The sequence below is a fragment of the Plectrocnemia conspersa genome, unplaced genomic scaffold, assembly GCF_051122295.1.
Source record: "Plectrocnemia conspersa isolate PC_06_02 unplaced genomic scaffold, ASM5112229v1 ptg000001l, whole genome shotgun sequence".
NCBI lineage: Eukaryota > Metazoa > Arthropoda > Insecta > Trichoptera > Polycentropodidae > Plectrocnemia > Plectrocnemia conspersa.
This window is the reverse complement of record NW_028277165.1, coordinates 17,551,247-17,574,348: the sequence shown is the minus strand read 5'-3', so window position 1 is coordinate 17,574,348 and position 23,102 is coordinate 17,551,247. Positions and strand designations below refer to the sequence as shown.

General features: G+C 30.9%; 2 protein-coding genes across 4 annotated transcripts; one reads left to right on the top strand and one right to left on the bottom strand.

The window, feature by feature from the left end:
- Positions 1-476: 476 nt before the first annotated feature.
- On the bottom strand, positions 477-16,002 carry LOC148239027 (E3 ubiquitin-protein ligase TRIM45). Of its 3 annotated transcripts, XM_088185532.1 has the most exons (9): positions 15,744-16,002; positions 10,937-11,157; positions 6,717-6,895; positions 5,967-6,146; positions 2,826-3,017; positions 2,589-2,765; positions 1,224-1,650; positions 924-1,162; positions 477-866 (listed from the first exon to the last, which is right to left on the bottom strand). In XM_088185532.1, exons 1-9 carry the CDS (start codon positions 15,764-15,766, stop codon positions 612-614), a joined length of 1,893 nt encoding a protein of 630 aa, XP_088041658.1. In that variant the 5' UTR covers positions 15,767-16,002; the 3' UTR covers positions 477-611. The 3 variants fall into 3 exon arrangements, with proteins under 3 accessions (XP_088041658.1, XP_088041579.1, XP_088041748.1); XM_088185453.1 differs by lacking the exon at positions 15,744-16,002 and having other exon boundaries at positions 10,937-11,433; XM_088185622.1 differs by lacking the exons at positions 477-866; positions 15,744-16,002 and having other exon boundaries at positions 1,066-1,176; positions 10,937-11,435.
- Positions 16,003-18,875: 2,873 nt separating this feature from the next.
- On the top strand, positions 18,876-21,808 carry Hs2st (Heparan sulfate 2-O-sulfotransferase). Its single transcript, XM_088182367.1, has 5 exons — positions 18,876-19,056; positions 19,165-19,486; positions 19,547-19,685; positions 21,189-21,286; positions 21,359-21,808. Exons 1-5 carry the CDS (start codon positions 18,951-18,953, stop codon positions 21,729-21,731), a joined length of 1,038 nt encoding a protein of 345 aa, XP_088038493.1. The 5' UTR covers positions 18,876-18,950; the 3' UTR covers positions 21,732-21,808.
- The last annotated feature ends 1,294 nt before the right edge of the window (positions 21,809-23,102 follow it).

Here is a 23,102-nt window from a genome sequence, read left to right as displayed (position 1 = left end):
TAGGTTCTATAATGTACTCTGCATAGGGTTTGTATGTAGCATCTAAAATCAATAGCAGACAATTTTATTTTTAAATGTTTTTTACTATTTACAAAAAAGTGTAGATTAAAATGGTAATATTATTTCATTAATTTTATTACATATGACGTAATATTACAAATATTTATTTTTAATTTTATATATAATGTTTGATAATGTTCTAGACATTATTATTACATATATAGAAACATGTGGTCACAGTAATTAATATGTATTTATATTTTTTTATGATCCAAAGTATTCAACCATGAAGTGTACATACATATGTATTTGTTAAATCTGGTTACATGAGTGAATCTGTATCGTTAATTAGTGCCGTTTCATTGTATTGACTATAAAGTATAATAAAGTTTATTGTATATTTTTATATAAAATGTTTTATTAATTTATAACATGTACATATACATTCTTCATAAAGTCACTCAGATTATAAATAAAACTTATACTTATTAAATTATACGCATTTTAAATACTATATATATATATCTTTATCAATTATTTTGGGATAACGTTAACTAATTAAAATAATATGTTGCTTCAGAATGTTCAAATCCTAACATGTCCATTACACTTTATAATGAAAATTGATATATAGTCGAATTTATTCTGACACAATCGGAATTATGTTGAATGCTGCCACAACAAGACCAATGCCTTGCACCAGGATGGCCTTCGTGACCGTGACCGCATCCATGGTATCCTCCGGCCATTTTTCCTCCGCAAGCGCATTCAGCATCTTTACTACCTCCGCTCGAACAAAACGTACAACAATGCCATTTTCCAACATGAGGCTTCAACCCACGCACAGATAAAGTGAACGGACTACCCTAAAGAAATCAACCATTAAATATAAATAACAAAAACAATATAAATTTGTAAAATACCTTTATAGGTTTTCCATTTATGTGTACTGCTAATTGTGTATTACCAGGCGATTCTGGAGTGAACATTAACGCATAAGTCCCGTCTCGTCTATCAATCACAGATACAGGTTTAGGCCTAAAACCAGATTTCCTGATTAAACCCATGATATGTTCACCTCCGTGACAAAGTGGCTGATCAGAACTGTCTCGACTTTCTACAATCACTTCGTGTACACAGTGAACTCTAGCGCCTTTCAAACCTTAAATTAATAAGCTGCTAAATTTTTTTGTTTCAAAGCCACATCAGTTAATCTTACTTACATTTATGATGTATTACACACATGAACGGATCTATATTTTGCGTGCAAATAGCGCCGTAGATTTGAAAGCCATCGTTTCCGTACTCTAAACACTTTTCGGCTTTGTTCAGTTGAATATTTTCAGATACTTTGCTTTCGAATAAGGTATCAGTGTTTGAGCACCACTCTAATCGTCTTAATAGAGGAGCTACAAAACTCAATATTTCTACATCAGTTCCTTCCGATAGAATATCTGCGGCAAACTCAACAGCGTCGTCTACATTTTCAGCTCTTCTCTCTAAATCTAATTGTTGATTTGCTATAACGTTGACTTTTATATCTCGCGCTTTCATTACTTGCTGTTGAAGGGTTTGTCTGTGCTCTTCTATAGTTCGAATGTAAGAGTTGATGTATTGATCTACTTCTTTCTGAACCATAGTTGCTTTGATCTGAAAATTATGATATTTTAAAAGTGTGCAGTACAGATATAATTTTTTATGAATAGATTATCATCACGGTGTTAGTCTGCATGGTGTCGATGCAGTGTGATGCTTGAGAAATACTATAACGTAAGCTTTCTGTAATATTTATTTCATACAAACTTAAGACGTTTTGTGGGGGAGTCTTCATACATTAATGCAGTTAATACCAAGAATAACCAAACGATAATTACAATAATGGTAACCGGCAAGAAAGATAAAGACAACTAGCACAATAAACTGACACTGAACAAATCACCATGGTAAACCTTTGTAGTAATGTCCAGAGGAAAAAACAATCCTTTTGGATATTAACGAATTCATAAACAATGTAGCAAAGCACGTCATTATTACCCTCATAAATACAGAAAATCCATACCCTTTTGTGCATTATGGTTTAAGCAAACAATACGCCATACGCCAATACGTATATTAGGTTACATTTGCCGGAAGAAGATACATGTTTTGTTGAAGAGAGTATCATATATTGCCGAGGTATACACAATCCATTCCAGAATTGAGTCATATGCAAGAACACGAAAAAATTATGGTATGATGTATACGCCTGTTAAGAAGGCAGAAGTTTTTATATTTGTAAAAGTCAGTTTTGATATATGTATACGACAATGGATAGGAGGTATGTCTTTGGGGTAGTCAGGCTTCACTCACAGTCCGTTTGGGCTTTTGTATCAAGACGATTTTTGGACCTCCTACCCGTGCTGTCGCGAGTGACAGCCCGATGAAGAAAAGATAAAGAATGCGTCGATGGAATTGGTTTATTTGCTTATGATATAAAGTGTACTCAAATAAAATTAAAGAATGAGATATTGAGAATTTTGATAAATAAATTTTAAAATTCTGACTTACTTAAGTAAACTTGTCCTGCACCGAACACAATCAATTCTTACCTGAATACGTTTTTCTAGATTTTGAAGGTTTTCTAAAGCTGTCGTCGTTTGTTTGACTATTGGCTTCACTCTATCTACAGCTTCTCGTATGCTTTTAATGTACGATTCAGCAGCTCTAGTGACAGGATCGAATGAATGTCCGTCGTGTTGTACGAGACAACAATCTCTGCATATTACCTAAAATCAAAATTTTATTTTAGTTTAATATATAAGTTGATATGTCATTTAATAGCTAACTTGACAGCATGTAGTGCAGAAGATTTTTAATTCATTATTAGGATGTCTGGAACATAATGGCTGTCGACGCAATGTTAAAGCTCCTCGACGTGCTGCTTCAGCTAATGGTAAAAGTGAATGACTCTGCATGGCGTGGACTTCATGACAACCACCGCAAAGACTCACCAGGCATGTAGTACATCTACTTGAAGCCTAAAGGCAATAAATTTTATTATACTCATGTAATGTGTACTGGTTGAATATCCATGCTCTAAATAGAATAAAAAAGTTTAGCGTTAAGAGTTCTCAGTCATCATCGTCATCGTTTATTTAGAAACGTCATTTCCCTCAAATTTGTTTATGGTAGGTAGGTGACTTTAAAAATCTCTTAAACGGACGATTAAATTTGAGCATCAACACGTCGTAATGACGAGGAGCCCAGACGATTATTCTTTCGTGACTTTTTTTATAAACCACACGTGTGGCATACTGGCAAGAAACTACCGAACTTTCCACTGACGCATAAAAAATAACATATTTTTCACTTTGAAGTGGATTTAAATTTTTAGCTTTATCATCATAAAAAACATATACAGAGGGGTATTAAAAAACCGTGAATTGAATTGAATTGATAGTACGATTTAAGATTGTAATTGGGATCCGGATTGGAATTGTAGCAATGTAAAATTTACGTCTGATTAGAAAGCTTCTTATTATAAATTAAGATGGCATTTGCATATGTTATAAATACGCATTTACTTATCTATGACACCTTTGTCATAGATAAGTTCACAAGATGAAGGGATTGGGGATGGTATTAGATGGTAAGTATTTTTTTTAATAAATTTAATTAATGCTATCAATTGTATCCCAACCGTACTACCTCTTGTAGAGATATCTGAAAAGTTTTATTTAAATCCTCTATTACAATAAGAAGTTTTCGTTTCGCTGGAATTTCACACATTAGGGCCATTTTCGAGGACATATCGTACAGAACGCGATTCGCCAATAAATTGGAAAGTGACACACGCTCCGCATGACAAAATCGAGCACCCATGACGCCCTAGTACAAACTTTGGCGATGTGCATATAAAATATTAATCCCTGCTCAAACGCCTCTCCCAAGTTATCGAGCGAAGTATTTATATTTAAAACAAACAGAGAATTCCACTGGACAAAGCAATCTGGAAGAATTGAAAACGTGATACTTGTAAATGTTAAAAGGTTATCAAACGACAGTGACTCCAGGTATTTTTGTAAATAGTCAAATCTGCATGTGTGAGATAAATTGGAATCGCAGGTTATCAACACATAATACATATTCTGAATTATTAATTGCCACATTTTAAAACTATAATTAGTTTTAGAACTTTCATTAGGTTTGGTTTGGGTTAGAACAGCAAATGTACGTTTCGCAACTGTCAAATTGAGTTTCATAGACATTTTAGAGCAGCATATAATTTCACTGGCGCCTATCAATTAAGTTATATTTTCGATAATAGAAATATATAGCTACTTGTGAAAATATAAATTTACTGAAAAACACACATTCACTGTAACATTTATACATCGCATGTAAATAAATAATGATAAATATGTACGTAAATGTATTTATTACTACATATGAAAAGCTGAAATCGTATAATTTTACTAACACCTCACAGATAAATTATATTTTCACTGATAAAAATATGTATCTGCTGATGATAATATATTCCAATATGATTTCACTGAAATTACATATTTAAAACAATATTTTTGTGTTTGATTCGAAAGTGTTTTTTTTTTAGATTTTCTTTGAGGGATAACCGGAGAATTTCTGGTTTCAGAAAAGTCATTTTAGATTTTTTTAGGGGGGAGGGAGCTTTCTTTTTAATAATCAGGGACGTCATTTAAGATTTTTTAAATATTTCTATTTTATTAAGATTCATAGTATTTACTTAGAAAAAATGCATTTTATTTTTCTAGACAAATTCAAGGGGTGCAAATGCCTCAACCTGCCTCCTCCCTCATAAATGATGTCCCTGACGGGTGATGAAATAGAATTGGTGAGTCTTTTTATCCGTTAAGTCGTCGCAAGTTCAAGCGTATTTTTTGTGGTCGTAAGTGAGGAGTGATTGCCGTCCGTCAAGTGATTATAGCTGTGACTGAGTGTCACATATTTTGTAGTGGTTCTTCGAGGATGCTTGGACGAATATTAGACGAAGCCAATTGAGAGAAATTTGTTTTGGTGGCTAGCTCCACCTCCAAATTCATCTCATTTGTAAAAGTTTTTATTTCAAAACCCACGTTGTGCGACCATCCAATAATAGTTCAATGTTTGTTCAAAGTGATGTTCTAAAGCTTACGAAGAAAAGTGTTTACCAAGTATTGCTGGTAATTAATGGTTATTGATGATAATTAAAGGCTTTCGAAAGTTTTCGTGACTATTGTGCAATTCTGGGTATTTTGTAAATGTGTAAGCAGATTTCTAAATCCTATTGTTAAAACCCTTACAGTTTAGCATGTACCAAAAATAAATAACATTTTTATAAATAAAAAATATTTATTATGTAAAATAATTTCTAGTGTTGTTCATAACATTTATTCATAGAATAAGTAATTGTTTAATTCTTCTTCTGAAAAACTCAAGCGGTTTTTGATTAAATAATGTTTCCAAGTGAATTCAGATACAGGCAATTGATGTAAAATTTTATTCTGAAGCAAATTTTAGTATCTAAGATAACTTTCAAAAACCGACAAACCATCATAATTTAGTCACGTAAAAATGAACCAAAATTAATTTTTCAACAAAAATAACGATTAAAATCTTATTGCTTTGGGGTTTTCATATGTTTTACAGCAGAGCACGATTGGTCCCTAATATCGCGTAGGTACGTAAGTCAATCACCAAATTTCGAAAATAACCATCTAAAATTACCCGAACCGCATTTAACCAGAAGATAATGCCAGAAAAGAAAACACACGAATGCTTATAAATATTTTGCCAATATGAAAACTCTGGCACATTTTTACTGCCGGTCCGGCTCATCGGCTTCCGGAGTTTAATTTGATCGTAGTCACATGGCGAACGACAATAATATGAACCCTTTCGGTACACAAAAGTCACAGCGGAGACCATATGTCGGGTTTAATAGATTGTTTTTTTAAGAATCATCTTACGGGCACGTCGGACGAACACAAGTCGCACAGCAATCTGGAAGTGTCTTTATTGAGGGCCGCGACGAACATCCGATGCTGCAGAACGAAGTTGGGCGGAAGGGCCAGCACTCCGCCGGAAGGAAGTCTGCTCTCTGAAGAGCATATGGGGCAGATGAGGATCTGGACGGTCTTGCCACATATCTAGAAAGATATGTAAACAAGATGCAGTTTTAAAACATTCAGTTCAATATTGTTATAAATAATCATAAAACTGTACAGCAATTTTGCATCGCCAAATGTATTAATGTTGAATCAAAGTTACGTCTGATAAGATCTGTATTATTCAATAACAAAGAGTTTGGTTCAACCCGGATTGTCAACGCTGGAAGCGACTTTAGAATCCTTCCAATTCTCAAGGATATATAAACCGAAACACTGCCGAATTAATTAACTTAAGTCAGGAGATTTATATTTCAAACTGTTAATTTATATTAAGACTGTGTAATTAAAAAAATAAATTTCGCATGCTTATAGCAAAGGGTCCAGAGCTTTTATGGTCTTAAATCATTATAATTAGCCAAAAATACGATTAAAAGTTATATTGTCAGAGCAAGGGTGTTTTGGACGACGATCTAAAATGATCTAAAAATCAAGACCATGAAAACAAAGATATACAGAAAATTTAAAGTAAAGTATTTTTTCTTTGTGGCACAAATATTATTGTACAGTTTAATCTATTCCAGATGATCATATAAGCACTATTATTATTACCTTTTTATTGTAAATACCACACCGGGATGGACTTTTCTTCGGCGATTTTTCCACGTGATATTGAATATTCCAACTTCCATCTGACGACGTGTCTCTAGGTTCGCTCTCATATCCCGATCCTCCAGATCCTGCAGATCCTGTGTTCGATATTGACTCTTCAATTCTAGGACTGGCATATCCTAAATGTGAAACATTTAATTTAAAAAATATAATTATAGCAACACGATTCTCGATTGACTCACCGAGCTTCTATTTATATAAATATATTTTTATATCTAGTTTGTTTATCTGACAAAATAGAGTTGCTAAGAAAATAACATAGTTTTAAATATATCTTAGAGACATAATCAATAAACGATTCTTCTCAATTTAAGCTCAACTATCTTGGTCAGCAAAATCCTTGAACTTTGTACTAGTGTCTGGAGGGAAAAATACAGTAAACAATAGATCTGACGAGTGAAATCTAAATCTGTGTTGTTCTGTTGAATATCAAAAATGTCAGTCGGTGGATTGCGATATATCACTAGAGCAGGGAAGTTGTTTTATCAGCAGACATTGTAAATAAGCCTAAGAAGACGTCCGTTGAAAAAGCGGCCATATGGTATATCTGGTGAACAAACAAAACCGCCGTTCGATTCGATAGATGGGCCATTAAAGCATACTCTCAGTTCACCAGTCAGTTTCTGAAGTTATGGCGACACTAAAATATTAAAGAGTAATCGTTAAACGCTCGAAAGATATAATAGATTGCTTTCGTTGAAGTGAATAACATTGTCAATTTATGAGTCGTACTGAATTTTGTATGTAACGATGCAGATATTATATAATAAAATTACGGTTTATAAGCTCTAATCAATTTGTATTAATACATTGTATAAGGATTTATAAATATACGTGCGATAGTTCTATAATATATACATATATATTACATACAGAAGCACAGAAGCAATCCGATTACGAATGAAAGGTTTCAATGTTAATACGCGATCAAGTAAATTTAGGTCAGAATGTGTAATCTTTGTATATATAGGAAAAATATAGAACTGGATCGAATATAACATATTTAAGCGTAAATATTTAGATATTTCAACATTAATGATTAATAAATCGAGATATGAATTTATAGGTTGATGGGTATCGTAAAAAATATGAGTATTTTTTTTAAATTTATCTTAAGAATAACATTGGGATGCATTTTATTATAAAAATATTACAACAAACTGCAGAATTGAATAAACAATTTTTAAAGAATAGAAAAATCTATGGTGTACGCTAGGTGATTAAACTAAGTTATTATGGTGAGAAAATATTAATCTCTTCAAACCTAAATTTTATTTTTCTTGGAAAAAATATTTTATTAAGTACATTAAAGGGGCATGAAAAATATTTATTTATACTTTTTCGTAGAATTTTTTTTTTTTGTAATTATTTTTTATTTTCTCCATTAAAGGGGCTTGACTTTTTTTATTTTGAAATAATATGATATACACTGATACACAAAAGGTTCCCGGTAAATTTAAATCGAAAATGGCTCCAAAAACAAGCAATAAATTATTGTACATTGCAATGTGCACTGGGTCTGAGGAGGTTAAGTTACATGTATAATATCCAATAGATAAATGTTTCTTAATTTTTGTTTGTTTTATGAATCACTTTGCCAGTCAATAGAGAGCAACAGTACCTTTTCTAAAATATGTTTTTATTTGAAATGAAAAAAAATCGTTGTTGAAAATAGAATTAAAAGATTACAATACGAGGATATATTGTAGTATTTGGATATTTTTTGGAGGATATGCTATTTGTATGATCAACGAGTTCAATCCTTCGCTTCCTCGATAGAGTTTATATCAAAAATAATGCTTTAACTTTCATTTCATCAACTGTTTGCAGATATTTTTATTCCAAAAAAAGAATAGATACTTTTGTGTTTCAACTGAATTTTTGTTTAGCAATTTCTTTAACATTGGGAAGTTTGCAAGAATGCTGGCCTCTATTCTCTCATTGCTAAAAGGAATGAATATTTCAGTTGTAGCAATAATGGTGACTGCATGACATTGAATGGAAAGATTTATCTCACTCATAAGGTAAACAAAATATCTAAAAATACCTTTCTGTTAAAATGCTCTAAAAGTGAGCTTTTTCTTTCTTTTAGTAAAAATAAAACTTCGTTTCTTAGTTTTAACAAGTGCTTCGAGAACTTCTATTTAATAAACAAGTACTTAAAATCCTGCTTCAATTTCTCGCTAAAAAATGCGATGATTAAGAGAACTGCCTCTGATATGTTTGAAAACTTTTTCGGCTGTCAAATGCAAATGCAATAAGTAGCGACGAGTTGAGGATCTTTTTTTTTCATTAAAGTAGCAAAACCAGATTTATTACCAGCATGCATTACTCAGTGTTGTGAAATCTTGTGAGACAAAATATAAATTAATCGCGTGAAATTATATTTAAAACAAGTCTATATTTTACTAAACATCTGTGGATCCTAGGTTTAGAATCCCTACATTAGAGTTTTATCTGATCGTTCAAATGAACACTATCGAAATGCTAAGAACTTTTTAAATGCAATTGTCTTTGGGTTTAAAATAGATAATTTACGGTAAAAATGTGTAAATGCGATTTTTATAAAAAAAAAACTATGGGAGGTGAAATTTTTTTTTCTGTTACCTGAACCTGTGAAAGAATAAGGCTAATAAAAATGTATTATTCGTCCGCAATAAGTATAAGTGTATTTCTAAAGAAATATGTTGAAAATGAAAATATAAAAATTACATATCGACATGTTTTTTACATATCGTTCATCATACAAAAAAAGTAAAAAGATACTATTTTAGAAAAATCATAATAAAACAAATTTTACAAAATTTGGATCCAATGCAAAATAAAATTACGAAATTAAAAAAATATCATAGCAGATATTTTATATAATGAATTATCTAATAAGGAAACATCGTTATTAGAAAGTAATAGTATACATTTATCCAAGGAGTACTTTATTTGGATCCGCGTTATCAAATTTTACTTTCGACATTATAAAAAATGCAAGTTGTGCAACATTTGAAACATATTTAGATCAAATTACAATTTTTAGGAAAATCAATTTCAAAGACTAATGAATAAGCAATATCATCTAGTCACTAGATGATTCTGCTTATTTTTATGTGCTTTCATCGGACGTTTCACTATATTCTAGTGAAACGTCTGATGAAAAGGTAGACAATTTAGAGGATTTTTTAAGAAGCAAAGAATTGGCAATAGAGACATATTCTCTATTTCTACAGATGTAAAGATCAGTTTAATTAATTATTAATTATTGTATCAGTTTATGATTATTACAAAAGATGGAATAATTTTTTTTAATATTAATAAAAACAATTAAAAAAATTAATCACTCGGATCTGAACCGAAAAACCATAAAGACGGTAAAGACGGTAAAGCAACAGATAAAGAACGTGTAATGGTCGTTCCAAAGATGAAAATCATGGAGACGATATTCTTGAAGATAAATAAATTCATAGACGTCCATCTTCAGTTGTTAACGAGCAACGAATGTGCTAATTTAATCAGAAGCACGTACAATAATTAAAGAGTTGTTCTGGACTAGTAAAAAAATAAAATAAAAAAAGCTAGACACATAGGTACCGAAAGTACTGAATAAATACTAGAATATCACTATTACGAGGTCTTTCATGCAACAGAAATGATGAATTTGGTATAAGTTGGTGACTAATACCTGAAAGACCTGGCCTCGAATCTTATCATGTTTGGAAAATCAGAATTAGTGATTATAATTCCGATCGATCATCACAGATTTTTTATTAATATATTATCAAGGTAGGTCATGCATAGTACATTGTGAGATCATATTTAAAAAAATAATAAATGTTCATTTGTTCTACATTTTTCGCTGGCATATACAGTAAAGAAACCATACAAATTGTACATATCTGGTATTGATTCTTTTGTAAAGATTTTATCATTTTAAAAAGCACTATTTTATATTCTTGGAATTATTTGATATGCTGAAATATTTTAAAATATAAGAATGCTAGTATAGTTTTTATAAAATTCATTAGTTAAAAAAAATCTCCATCGTTACATATTTGAACATGTTACTTGACATAAATTACATTTGGTTAGTAATGTGAGTTAATTTGAAAGATCACAATAAACTTAGTCTATAATCAGTTAACATGTTCTTTCAGTCATAACATATATACCGTTCGCATCCTGGTCTCCGTTCCAAGGCGTTCCGCCAACATCGTCTGGAGGTCGCAGTTTCAGCAAACACCTGGCGCAAAAAGTGTGAAGACACGGCAGGACTCTCGGTTCAGCGTAAGGACGATGGCAGAGCACGCATTTGAACTTCTCTTCAGGACCCTGCGCCCCCAGAGACCGCTTCTTGACGCTGGAGTCTTCACCCTGCCGCCTCCGGGAGAAGCTGCCGAATATGAAGTTGGAATGAGCCACTTCCATTTCTCGGGTAAATTCGAATCTGACGCCTTCGATCAGTGTTGCCAATCGCGAAAATAAAACACGTCTGCTCTGTTGAACTGTCGATCCGTGACTATTGACTCGGGACATAAAACGGAACCACCGTTTCGAACCGGGCACGTCTAATTAAAAAGCGACGCCACTTTTCACGACTGTTCGTTAACGTGCGAAGTGTGAACGAAGACCCTCATGTGCTTTTATGTCTAATATGCATGGATTTTGTTATGTTTTTGACGCCTTATTAAGAAAAATGAGTACATCTATTTAGTAGCATAAGTTTATGATATATTATAAATATATGCAAAGGATGTTTCTCATAAAGTATTAATAATAATCTTACTTATAATTTAACTCATGATTAATCTATGATTAATTGATCTTGGGATATTTTGGTTATTAGCTGCTATTTCTTTAAAGTGATATTGATAAAAATATTGTGTCGATAAACTAGTTTATTGCGGAAATTAAATATATATTTTCTCAGAACTTATGCATAGTTTACAAATTAATAAAAAAAACACATCGAGCTTTAATTGATCGCGTAGCGAAAATATTTTTGCATTTCGACAAACGTCGTCTATGTAACTTTTTACGCGCCCCAATTTGAATCTAGGTTTTACAGTACCGATATTGTTAAGGCTTTCTTTATATATAAAAGATAGATAGTAACATTGAAGTATACAATTTAGTTTAAACCACTTATTATACAAAAAGTTACGTAGAATTTACTGACTTTAATTTAAAAATATATTAATTGTGAATATGTATTTGCATTTAAAAAGAGCATGTTAAAAATAGTGTTTTGTTGGGTACCAATAATGGCCCTCTAGAAAGCTAGAGCAGCAAAACTGTAATGTAGGAACGCCCAAAAATGCTCAATAAAAGCAATCAATTATCAGCAATTACCATAACTCTTTAAGCTTTTAATTAAAAAACTTAAATAGCAATACGCATGGCCATGCACACGTTGTTGTACGTATTCTTTGTCATTATCGGATGCTCGCCCACAAATGGCCACTTGAAAGTTACGCTTTCACTGAGAGATGTACCGGAGGTGGAGCTAAGCAAAAATGTTATTGACTCTGAATTTAACTTTTTCTCCATTTGTTAAAGCTTCGTCCAAGGATTAGGATCTTCTTCGTATTCTAAGCTCTATAGCTCTGGATGGGCCTTGGCTGTTTCCATAATATATATTCACTCCAGTCTATCCTGTGCTATTCACGTCCGCCTTCACCCCGTCCAGACACCTAGGCCTTGGTCTATCTACTCTTTATTAACTATCTGGTTTGGTATACTAAGGATTAGTATAAAAAATAATATTAAGGTGCATCGTCATTCACTTGACAAACTTATAGACACTGCACGACTCGCTCACAGAGAATTCACGAGACACCCAACTCGACACATTTGTTACGAGAAACCAGAGACCAGAGAGACATTAATTTCATAACTGCGAGGCTCTATGCAGGAACGTCATGTAAAATTTGTCCCTAAAAATGCTTGTCATTTAATGAAATACTATGAATCTTAATGAAATAGAAATATTAAAAAAAGCTGAAAAGATGTTCCTGATTCTAAACCAAAAATTCTTGTGTTATCTCTCAAAGAAAATCTAAAAAAAGATCTCGAATTTTTAAATATGAAATTTCAGTAAAATCATATCGAAATACATTTTCACTGGTAGATATATAATTTCACCAGTGAAAATATAATTTATCTGGCAGGTGCTAGTAAATTTATATGATTTAAACTTTTCCATATGAGTTATTATATACATTCACATACTTATCATTATTTATATAATGAATGTATAAATGTTACATTGAATGTGTATTTTTCGATGAAATATATAGTGAAGTCCAAATACATTTTCACCAGTAGATATATATTTCTACTAGCGATAATATATTTTAACTAATTCCAAAACCAATTACAGATTTAGAACTTTCATTAGGTACAAGTCCAAAATACAAACTAAACTAACTAAACTCTCAGGGGAAAATAAGCGAAAGAAAAAATACAGACACGTCGCATATCGCATATTGCTCCATTGTTTGTCTGTACTTCGATATAACACTGTTTTTAAAGAATGATAGCTATCCTTATCGATATTACTATATACTTCTTATATGATAGTATTGGTCAAAGTATATTCAAACCGAATTTTTGTCAATAGGAGGGCGCAAAAACAATTATCACTTTTCAGAAGTCAAAAATTCACGTCAAAAGCAATAAAATCGTGTCGGCGCCGTCGCAATGGGAACGCTCGTTGCTGAGCGTTCCCACTGAAAGAATTTATTGAAAGATTTATTTACATATTTCAATAAAATGAAAGATTTATTTACATATTTCAATAAAATTATTTAAGTTTTTTTCATTATAAGTATTTAATATATTAATAAAATTAGTAAAATAAATATTAATGATTATAACTTTATATAATGTATCATTTATTTATAGTATGAAATTCAAGTTGAAATAATATTAACCTAATTTTATTTTCATATACGCAATTTTCTAAAAAAATTTAGTGTCGAAGATCTGGCTAACTAATTTTTACATTTTAAAAATAAGACAGTATATCATTATTTATTAAACATAGGTCTACTACAAAATATATTTTTGTAGTACTAGATCTATATTTATTATATCGTGTTTTAAAAAGATAATCTAAAATAGTTGCATTGTAATTAAAATCATTTAACTTAGATAAATCAAGTTAAGAGCTGTCAAATATACCCCAACTAATCTGAAAATAGTTCTGGCCCTCGTGTAAATATTGTGTCAACTGTGTGTATGTGTGTTTTCATGTCTTCCCTTAAATGCAATATGCAATATACGTTCATCACTCAGCCATGCCCACCCTACGCTAGGGGGATGCTAGATTTGTTTTAGAATATGCATTCCTTTGAATTGCTAGGACGCCCCGAGATCACCTTACTTAATTAGCCGCTTACACGATAAGAACAAACAAACGTCTTTCGGGAAAGATCACATACGAAAATAGAACAAGACAAGAAGGGAGCTTTTTTCTCTTCTTAAACTTTTGCTAAGCACTGATTATCGCGCAATGTGGCGAATGATTTGCCGAGACGAATATAGACATCCTTCATGGTATATGAGTCACTGCTCGAAATGTGATTTATGGACGTCGAAGGTTATTGCGAAAATGATATTTGTGAGTCGAAAATAATTTGCGATGGAGCGTGTTTCACTGTCATTTTATTGCTGTCTTATGGGGCTGTGAGGTTTAAAAGTGATTTTGAAGTTGTTAAGTTTTAACTTGTTCACAGAAGTTGTATTACTGTAGTTTCAAACGATTTCGGCTGAAGTGGGATAATGTTTGTTAGAGATGAAACAAATATATGAAAAATATTTTGTGGAGATTACAAATATATTTATACTATGTAATCGTGGATTACAAATAGTTAAAATGATTTAAAGGAAGGTATTTTTTTAATAAAAGAAAAGCTAAAGTTTTCTTCTATTTTTCCAATACGACTTCTGTGTCATAATTTGTTTTTCTGTAGTTTTATTTTTAACATCGTAACCAGTGGAATGATTAGGGACTTGCATAATAGGCAGATATGTATATAAAATCATATAGTATATGATATTATTGCTGTATAAAAATATGCGTTTTACTAAATTGATTTTTGGTAGCTCTATCCCACGTCTTTCGGCTCTAGATATTTATGATTCACGTTCAACCATGAGGCATGTACTAATCCATCGCATCTTTAATTAATTAATAGCTTGATAAAATGCAGGTATCTTGATATTATATTTTAATTGACTATAATTTTTTAACGGAAAGAGCATCATGCTTCGCCAGCGGATGGGTATGTGCCACAAAACACATAACAGTGAAGATTCATGTATGGTTTTGTATTAGCTATCGTCGAAACTAAGTGTTCGGTCGGTTTCTACTATCTACAATATAATTTATATTTTAAAGTGCTATTAATAAAAATAAAAATATGTAATTTGATATACATATAATTTAAGTATTAATATTTGCCATTTCACAATTTTCTTTTATGCAAATAAAAATATAAATTAAGTCGCATTTTAACTATTCCTAACAGGAGCGTGATAAACTGCCTTTTTACTATTTTCATTATACAGTATGTATTCAATAATTCAACATTAAAATCTCTATTCATGAAAAATGTAGCTTATCTACATTTTCATGTAATTTTATTTAAATAAAGCAGTTAAAAAACAGAAAAATTCTAGCTGCGCGATATATTTGGGTGGCATGTTTACAAAAACAAGTTGTGATAGAAAAGGGGTTGTTTACATATTTGTTTGTATCCACTAATATTTCTAGTTACGCCATTGTTTTTATTCTTAATTATTTTAACTGCTATATAAGTATTGTTAATAGCTAAGAAATAGTTTCATTATCTATAGATATTTTTTAAGAAATAAAATCTATTTTAATTATATTTACACGACTCTATGTACTCGTTTTTATTTTATTGATTAATAGTATTTTAAATAAATTGTAATTCTAGAACGATTCCATACCATCGTAGACATTTCTTCAGCATGCAATTTTCACTATGGAATCCATGGCGAATTCCGCAGACCCGTGTGTCAAAATCGTCTATATATACTTTGGGAACAGCGTATTACATCACACCATTTCTGGAGCTATAGTATATAGATCAGTTAACACGCGTGTTTAACATTACACAAAAAGAGAGGAATCGCTTCGTGCAAAACGGCGATTAGCTTAGATTTGGTGGCGCACACTAAACTGCGTCGCGAGTTCCGAACGAGTACTGGCGTTCTTGTTTGCAAATTTAGAGTGCTTTGGTTATTTTTGAAATCGTCTCTGTCACCGAGACACGATTTCGCACAATATTTCAGCATTGTCAGGATGACAGCTGCAAGATGCGCCCAGAAAGCGGAAGTCGAAGACGACTGGTGATTAAAGCGTGGCAAATTGTGGAAATCTTAGCAGTTGTTTTGTCAATTTATACCGAAAATATATGTGGGTCGTACAAAATTATTAGATTTTATTGATCAAAGTGTATATGCATATATATTATAACATTATTAAATAGTTGTACATATTCTTTTTTAGATTGAAAAACGCTTAGGAATAATTTTGGGTACTAGTTTCTTAAGCAGGGCATATGTTTAATATAAAATTGTGCAGTGGTACACGAAAAAATTACTATCGGTTCAAATTAAATTAAACTATTGCTACGGGTCGCACTTGGTTTTGGGGAAAACATAAGTTTTACATTTACAATGCTCTATAAATTCGCATAAAAAGTCAATGGAAAAAATCATTTTTATAATAATAGTAAATAAGGAACCAAAATTCCCATTTGTATAAGTTATTCAAAATATATATTAAATTAAAAAAATCATTTCTCCACTGACGTTTTTATACAAGATTAACCAATATAAGTTTCTAAATATCAATAAAGTATCTCAAAGTATTATGAAACTTTCCAGGCCCACCCATGCAGTGTTCTATTTTCAATTTCTAAGAGCAGCAGTTTTCTGAATATACGCTTTGACTTTCGCGAAATGTTTTCAACATCAACTCGTTCTACAAAATGTATATATTTATGTCTTCAACATGGGCAATTTAACTACATATAAATACATGAACATATAACTGCTTCCTAACCGAAAAGAAATTTCAATTACCTCGTACTTCATTAAGCGTAATATATTGAGTACGATAAATCAAGATCATGTTCTAACCGAGCATCCGAAATTATGTTCTAAAATGTCGTTGATAAATATACTGTACTCAAATATACATAGTAGTAGTGATATGCATGGGCGTAAAAACTCGCAGTTAGGGTGAGTTGGAAACGAACTGAAACACTTATTTTTTAACCCCCTTTGAATTTGTATTGCATTAAATGACACAATCTTAGCGCCCTTTAGTAATTCAAAAGTATTTCTTATTAATATTGTGTCGAATATAACAATGGTTATTTTTGACTCAATGTGAACTACATTGAAAAAAGATCGAAATAATAATTAACAAAGTTTTTTATATACAATTTCATTATGTGTATCGTGCTTAGAAAAATATTGATGAATCTGATATTTTAACCAAATTTTACCAAGCAATTAACTGTTGGGGGCATATTGAAAGATATGTATTTGTTACTTACAGAACAAGTTAATTCGTTACGCCGGTGCACCTAAATAAAGGAAAAATGGTTTCAGGTGGAGCAATATAAGTGTTCATGAACTAATTATATTTTTGAATACTAGACTTTTTCTGAACTCATTGATGCTGAGGTGACAATATAGTATTGATTGTTGTTGCATTAGATATTGGTTTAAGGTGTTTGTAGTTATTATACCGGAAATTGACGTTGCTGTCAGACTGATTAGACATCTGCAGTTGTATGCAGTAGTGCCTCATTTACATTCAAACACATAATTGTTACCGCATTAGACCTAGATAGTTTTTATTTTCGGTTAATGGCTATTTTGTAGTGTAGTACCCACACCTTTCTTTGTGCCTTATCCATTATTGAATGTGGGCAATAATTTTGGCTACATTCATCTTGTTAAATTTTGTCATTAATAGGAAGGTAGTACTTTATCCAATGTTATTTTTGCTGGTTCTCTTCTTTCTTATTTGCTGCTTTGTACGTTAATTACGTACTTTTGGAATGACGCACATTATGTAAGAGAGTTTTATTTTTAATTCGTGACCTTTCTTATCTACCCAGATGATGATACACAGCATTCGTCTATAGATTCACATTTCAATCCACATACTCTCTGTAATCGTTCATATTTCCACTCCGTATAGAATGACATACAACACATAACACTCTTAAAATAAATCTTAAGTCGTGCCCACAATAAGCAGGGACGTCATTTGGGGAGGGGCATGTGGGGGCATATGCCCAGAAAAATGTTTGCCATTTAATGAAATACTATGAATTTTATTAAAATTGAAATATTAAAAAATACGATCACTGACTGGCAAAATTTTGCCCCCCGCCCCATAAAAAAGGTAAAATGACGTCCTTGAACAGGTTTCCAATAACACATGGAAAACTTAGAGTGACACCATTTCCGAAAAGTTTATTAAGTTGACCAGATTTTGAAAATAGCAAAGGACACATAAAAAGGGTTTTTATTAAATTTTTCTTTGAGGAAGACAAAAGAGGACAAATTGTTATAAGAGTTAGAAAAAGGTCATTTCGCAAATTTTTGCTCAAAAGTTATCTCGGAATTTAACAATTTTTCATGAAAATGAGGTCTATGAATTATGAAACATTAGATGCAATGATATTTTTGAAATAATACTTTTTAGAAAAAAAAACGAACGGTATTAAAGAAATACCCTTTTAATAAATTTTACTTTGGAATTTAAAAAAAATATTTAAATTGGAATGTAATATGTAAAGCAATGCATATAGTAAAATATAAATATATAATATTCTTATTTTTTATATCTATTATTATCCATTGATTTTTGTTTGTGTACATTAATTTTTTATTCAAACTTTTATATTTCATCAATAATTAAATCACTATTGTAATTAAATAGTATTCAAAAGTCAGTATTTAATAGTTGACAAAAAAAGCAGAGAACCGGGCAATGAATTTGTAATGTCCTAACGTCAATCGCGGTGAAAGGGTTAAGAAGGTTCGGTTCGAGTCGATATCAAGAGAATCTACCTTACCGACCATTTACATTTCTGACAGTTAGCATGTCGGGAGTGGATTGTTTTAGCTATGCCGCCAAAAACTTGGGGGTTTCTCTGTCTGATCGTTTTCTCGTTGTTTGTATTTTATTTGCAAACGCAAATATCGCGACTTGAAGACAATTTCAGGGAATTAGGTAATTATTTTACTATTTATTTATTTATAGTAGTACTGTCAAATAATATTTACGTCACGCACGTGTTGTATTGATATTCACAAAAACATGATATATTATTCGTTTCAGAATTATCTAACGCTAGAGCTCGCAATAGAGAATTTCCCACATTAAATAGCAATCGTCATATAGTATCGAATAACGATGACAACAACGACGGACTGGTCGTTATATACAACAGAGTCCCGAAGACGGGCTCGACCAGTTTCGTCGGAGTCGCTTACGATCTATGCAAAAAGAATTCGTATAAAGTTTTGCATATAAACATTACTGCCAATATGCACGTTATGTCTCTCAACAACCAATACAGATTCGCGCAGAACGTCACAAATTGGAACTCGATGAAACCTGCTTTGTATCACGGTCATATGGCATTTTTAAATTTTGAAAGGTATATTATTTAGTTATATAATAAACAATCGCAAACTAATTAGTAAATTTATTATTTCAGATTAGGCATATTAGCAAATCCACTTTACATTAATTTAATACGAAAACCACTAGATAGGTTGGTATCGTACTATTATTTTTTGCGGTTTGGTGATAATTTTAGACCGCATTTAACGAGAAAGAAACATGGCAATAAAATGGTAAATTTTTATATATATTTTTTTAATATCGTCGGCTTGGAAGACTCACAACACAAAATTAATAGATTTCAAAAATTTATTTTAATCAATAAATAATATATATACAATTTCACTAATCAATATCAGTAAAACTGTAATTGTTTCATATCAATTAATTCATATGATCAATACCGAATCTAAATCGAATTAATCCTTTGAGTGGTATTGCCGTACATGTACAGTGGTCGATTTTTTTACTGTTTTGAGGTACCCCAGCTAGCTGTATTTCAAATTTGAATTAATATAACTGATTTTATTACCAAAAAATAAACATAAAAAATATTTTATATTAATTTTATGCCCTTCATATCCCACCAAATGCATAACATTATCTTATTGGGGTGTAATACTGTTCTTAGGGTTGGAATTTGTTGTTGATTGGCGTCCAATCACTGTCTTTTACGTCATGTGTTAAAGTAAAGGATCTACTTCTCGTCTTTAGTAACAATTCAACTCAAAAATAAATCTTTCTGTTCGTGGATCATTAATTATTAGCATATTGAGATTCGCTGCGTGAGTTTTCCCCCAGACAATTTATGAGATATTCATTTTCTGCAAATAAACACTTCTTAATTTTTTAAATGTCTGTAAACTGATGTAGACGATACTTTTGTGCTAACTTCTGTATCCTCACTAACAACCCCCAAGTACTACCCACCCTTCAGTAGATATTTATTATCAAAATTCTTGGAACGAAATTTTTAGAACCACATTTAATACTTTCTAAATTTAATAACATCTCTGTTCGTTGCATTAACTGAGATTATTTTATCTCCACTGCTGTTGGTGATTTTGGATTGAAAATATCGAAACAAAAAATATTAATATATTTAATTATAGAAAAAGTTTATTCGCACAAGTAGTGCCAAACGTAGAAATGATTCTGCGAGCAAAATGATGCAATATTTGAAAGCCAGACTGTGGAAGATTTGTATAAAAATCCAATAGTGACAATTTTTTAAAGTTTCTTTTAAAATGTCATTACACTATAAATTAATTATTTTCAACTAAGTTTCTGTTTCACAGCTAAAAGTATTTAAAAAAAATTAATATCATTTCTAATGACATCAAGATCAGAAAATCTAGATTCGAAATTATTTTTAAGCTCATCAGTTTTTAATGCAAATATAATGGGAAACGAAGAGTGTTTGCTGACTAAATTCCTTACATGCATTAAAATTAATGAAACAATTATTTGTTAATTGAGACTGAAATAAAATTATTTTTTGCTAAAACTTTATGTGATTGTACACATCAGAGATAGGCTGGTTTTTCCCTGTAGCTTTAAATTACCATTATTCATATGTTTTGTTAAATCTGTAAAAAATGATAACTTCCACACCACTCATTTCCGCCCGACTCAACTTTTGTGTCGGGCGGTCAAAATTTTTTTTAGTTGTGAGAACCTTTTTGCAAGCTGATAATTTATTATTCATTTATATTAAATTTAATACTATATTTTAGACTTTCGACGAATGTGTGGAGAAAAATAGGTCTGACTGCGATCCTAATAATATGTGGTTACAAATACCATTTTTTTGTGGTCATGCGGCAGATTGCTGGTATGTTATCTTTATATTTTACAATTAAATATATACATATTTGTATTATTTACCTATTATATTTACATGAAGGAAACCTGGAAACGCTTGGGCGCTGGAAGAAGCCAAGAAGAATCTCTTGAATCATTACTTGTTGGTTGGTGTAACCGAAGAGATGTTAGATTTTATATCAGTTCTTGAAGTGGCATTGCCTAGAATGTTCAAGGGAGCCACTGAACATTATTTAAGTAGTAATAAATCACATTTGAGGCAAACGACGGCAAAAATGCCGCCATCGCACAAGACAGTAGAAAAAATAAAGAAATCGATTATATGGAAAATGGAGAACGAACTTTATGAGTTTGCTTTAGAACAATTTAACTTCATCAAAAAGAAAACGCTGACGAACAAAGATCCGAATAGTATCGTTCAGATGTTTATGTATGAAAAGATCAGACCTAAGTAATGTACTTATTTGAAATTGACTTAAAGCGACATGCAATGCTTAGGTTAATTAAAAAAATATACGCAATTGACAGAATAGATATTTTTTCTATTTGAAAATACTTAATTCAAGATTAGTCTGTACTTAATCAAAGTGATTTATGTAATTTAAATATTGCAACAATTTGTTATGTTTATAGTTATTTAGAATGTACGGGTGTATATATTTTTATACATTATTTACTATGAATCATATCAGTAAGATTATATTGCCGTATATAAGATGTACATGATTACCAATATTAATTTGTATTCAGAACTGCATTCCGTATTGTTAAAATGTAATATTATTTTTATTTTGATATTTGTGTGTCCATCCATTTTTTATTATATTTAGTGACTTATGTATTATATAATATTTAAATTAAAGTACCATCTTTAAATCAAATTTTATTATATTTATATGTATGTTTTAAAAATGTATTTGAAGCTTTTGTGGAAAAAAATGTTTTGTTGTATTTCTTTATGAATGCCAATTAATTTAATTAGATTTTCACCTCATTTTTATTTAATTTGCCTAATAGATAAAGTTGTTTCAATTGTATGATATTATTTTACTTATATATTAATAAATTATTTTGTAAATTGACTTATTTTTTAAAAGAATTGTGAAATTTATGTTTAAAATTTGTAAATTTGTAAATATAATTTGATCAGATCAATGTAAATATTTAAGTGCTTTTTTAATATTTCGCGTTTTTTTTTATATTTCCTTTTATTGTTATTGATATTTATCGATTGTATGAAAGTACAACGATGTAAAGAATGATATTAAAATAATGTCTTATCAGTATGTATTCAAGTGCTTCCAATAAATGTTTTTATTATATAAAATGTCTTTTAAATTGATACAATATGTATAAGTTGAAGGTTCTACGATATATTCATGTCAATGACGATCTGCTCCATTTAAATGAGCTTTTGTAGTTCTTATAACTCCCGTTATTCATTGAATATTTCATCACAACTTGTTTATAATATCCAATGCCAACGTTAATAGTCGACAAAGATTAATAGAAGTATTAGAATTAAAAAGTGATTGATTAACGATTGCTCCTTGATATGCCGTACCTATAATACCATAAATTATTTAGGCTTCTTGTACGGATACGCAATCAACTCGGTATTCTTCCTTGAACTCAATTTTGTTAATTAACGCTCTGCGTACTGAAGGGATTACTTCAAACAAATTCACATTAAAGACGACAAGAAGGTATTGTTGATTCAAAGTGCGAAATTCGTGGAAGAACATTTATGACGCCTATCATACAATGAAACCATTGTACGCTTAAGGGAGGAAAATAAATTATTCAAAGGGGTGTCAATTTTCCGA

What these genes read in the sequence shown, in the direction of transcription:
- LOC148239027 (XM_088185453.1), bottom strand. Translation starts at nt 11,300, where the DNA reads ATGTCCCGAGTCAATAGTCACGGATCGACAGTTCAACAGAGCAGACGT. An exon ending in CGGAGACCAGGATGCGAACG is followed by an intron (nt 6,896 to 10,936) that starts GTATATATGTTA and finishes TTTCACATTTAG; the next exon opens with GATATGCCAGTCCTAGAATT. An exon ending in TGTGTTCGTCCGACGTGCCC is followed by an intron (nt 3,018 to 5,966) that starts GTAAGATGATTC and finishes TATTGCCTTTAG; the next exon opens with GCTTCAAGTAGATGTACTAC.
- Hs2st (XM_088182367.1), top strand. Translation starts at nt 18,951, where the DNA reads ATGCCGCCAAAAACTTGGGGGTTTCTCTGTCTGATCGTTTTCTCGTTG. An exon ending in AGACAATTTCAGGGAATTAG is followed by an intron (nt 19,057 to 19,164) that starts GTAATTATTTTA and finishes TATTCGTTTCAG; the next exon opens with AATTATCTAACGCTAGAGCT. An exon ending in GCATTTTTAAATTTTGAAAG is followed by an intron (nt 19,487 to 19,546) that starts GTATATTATTTA and finishes TTATTATTTCAG; the next exon opens with ATTAGGCATATTAGCAAATC.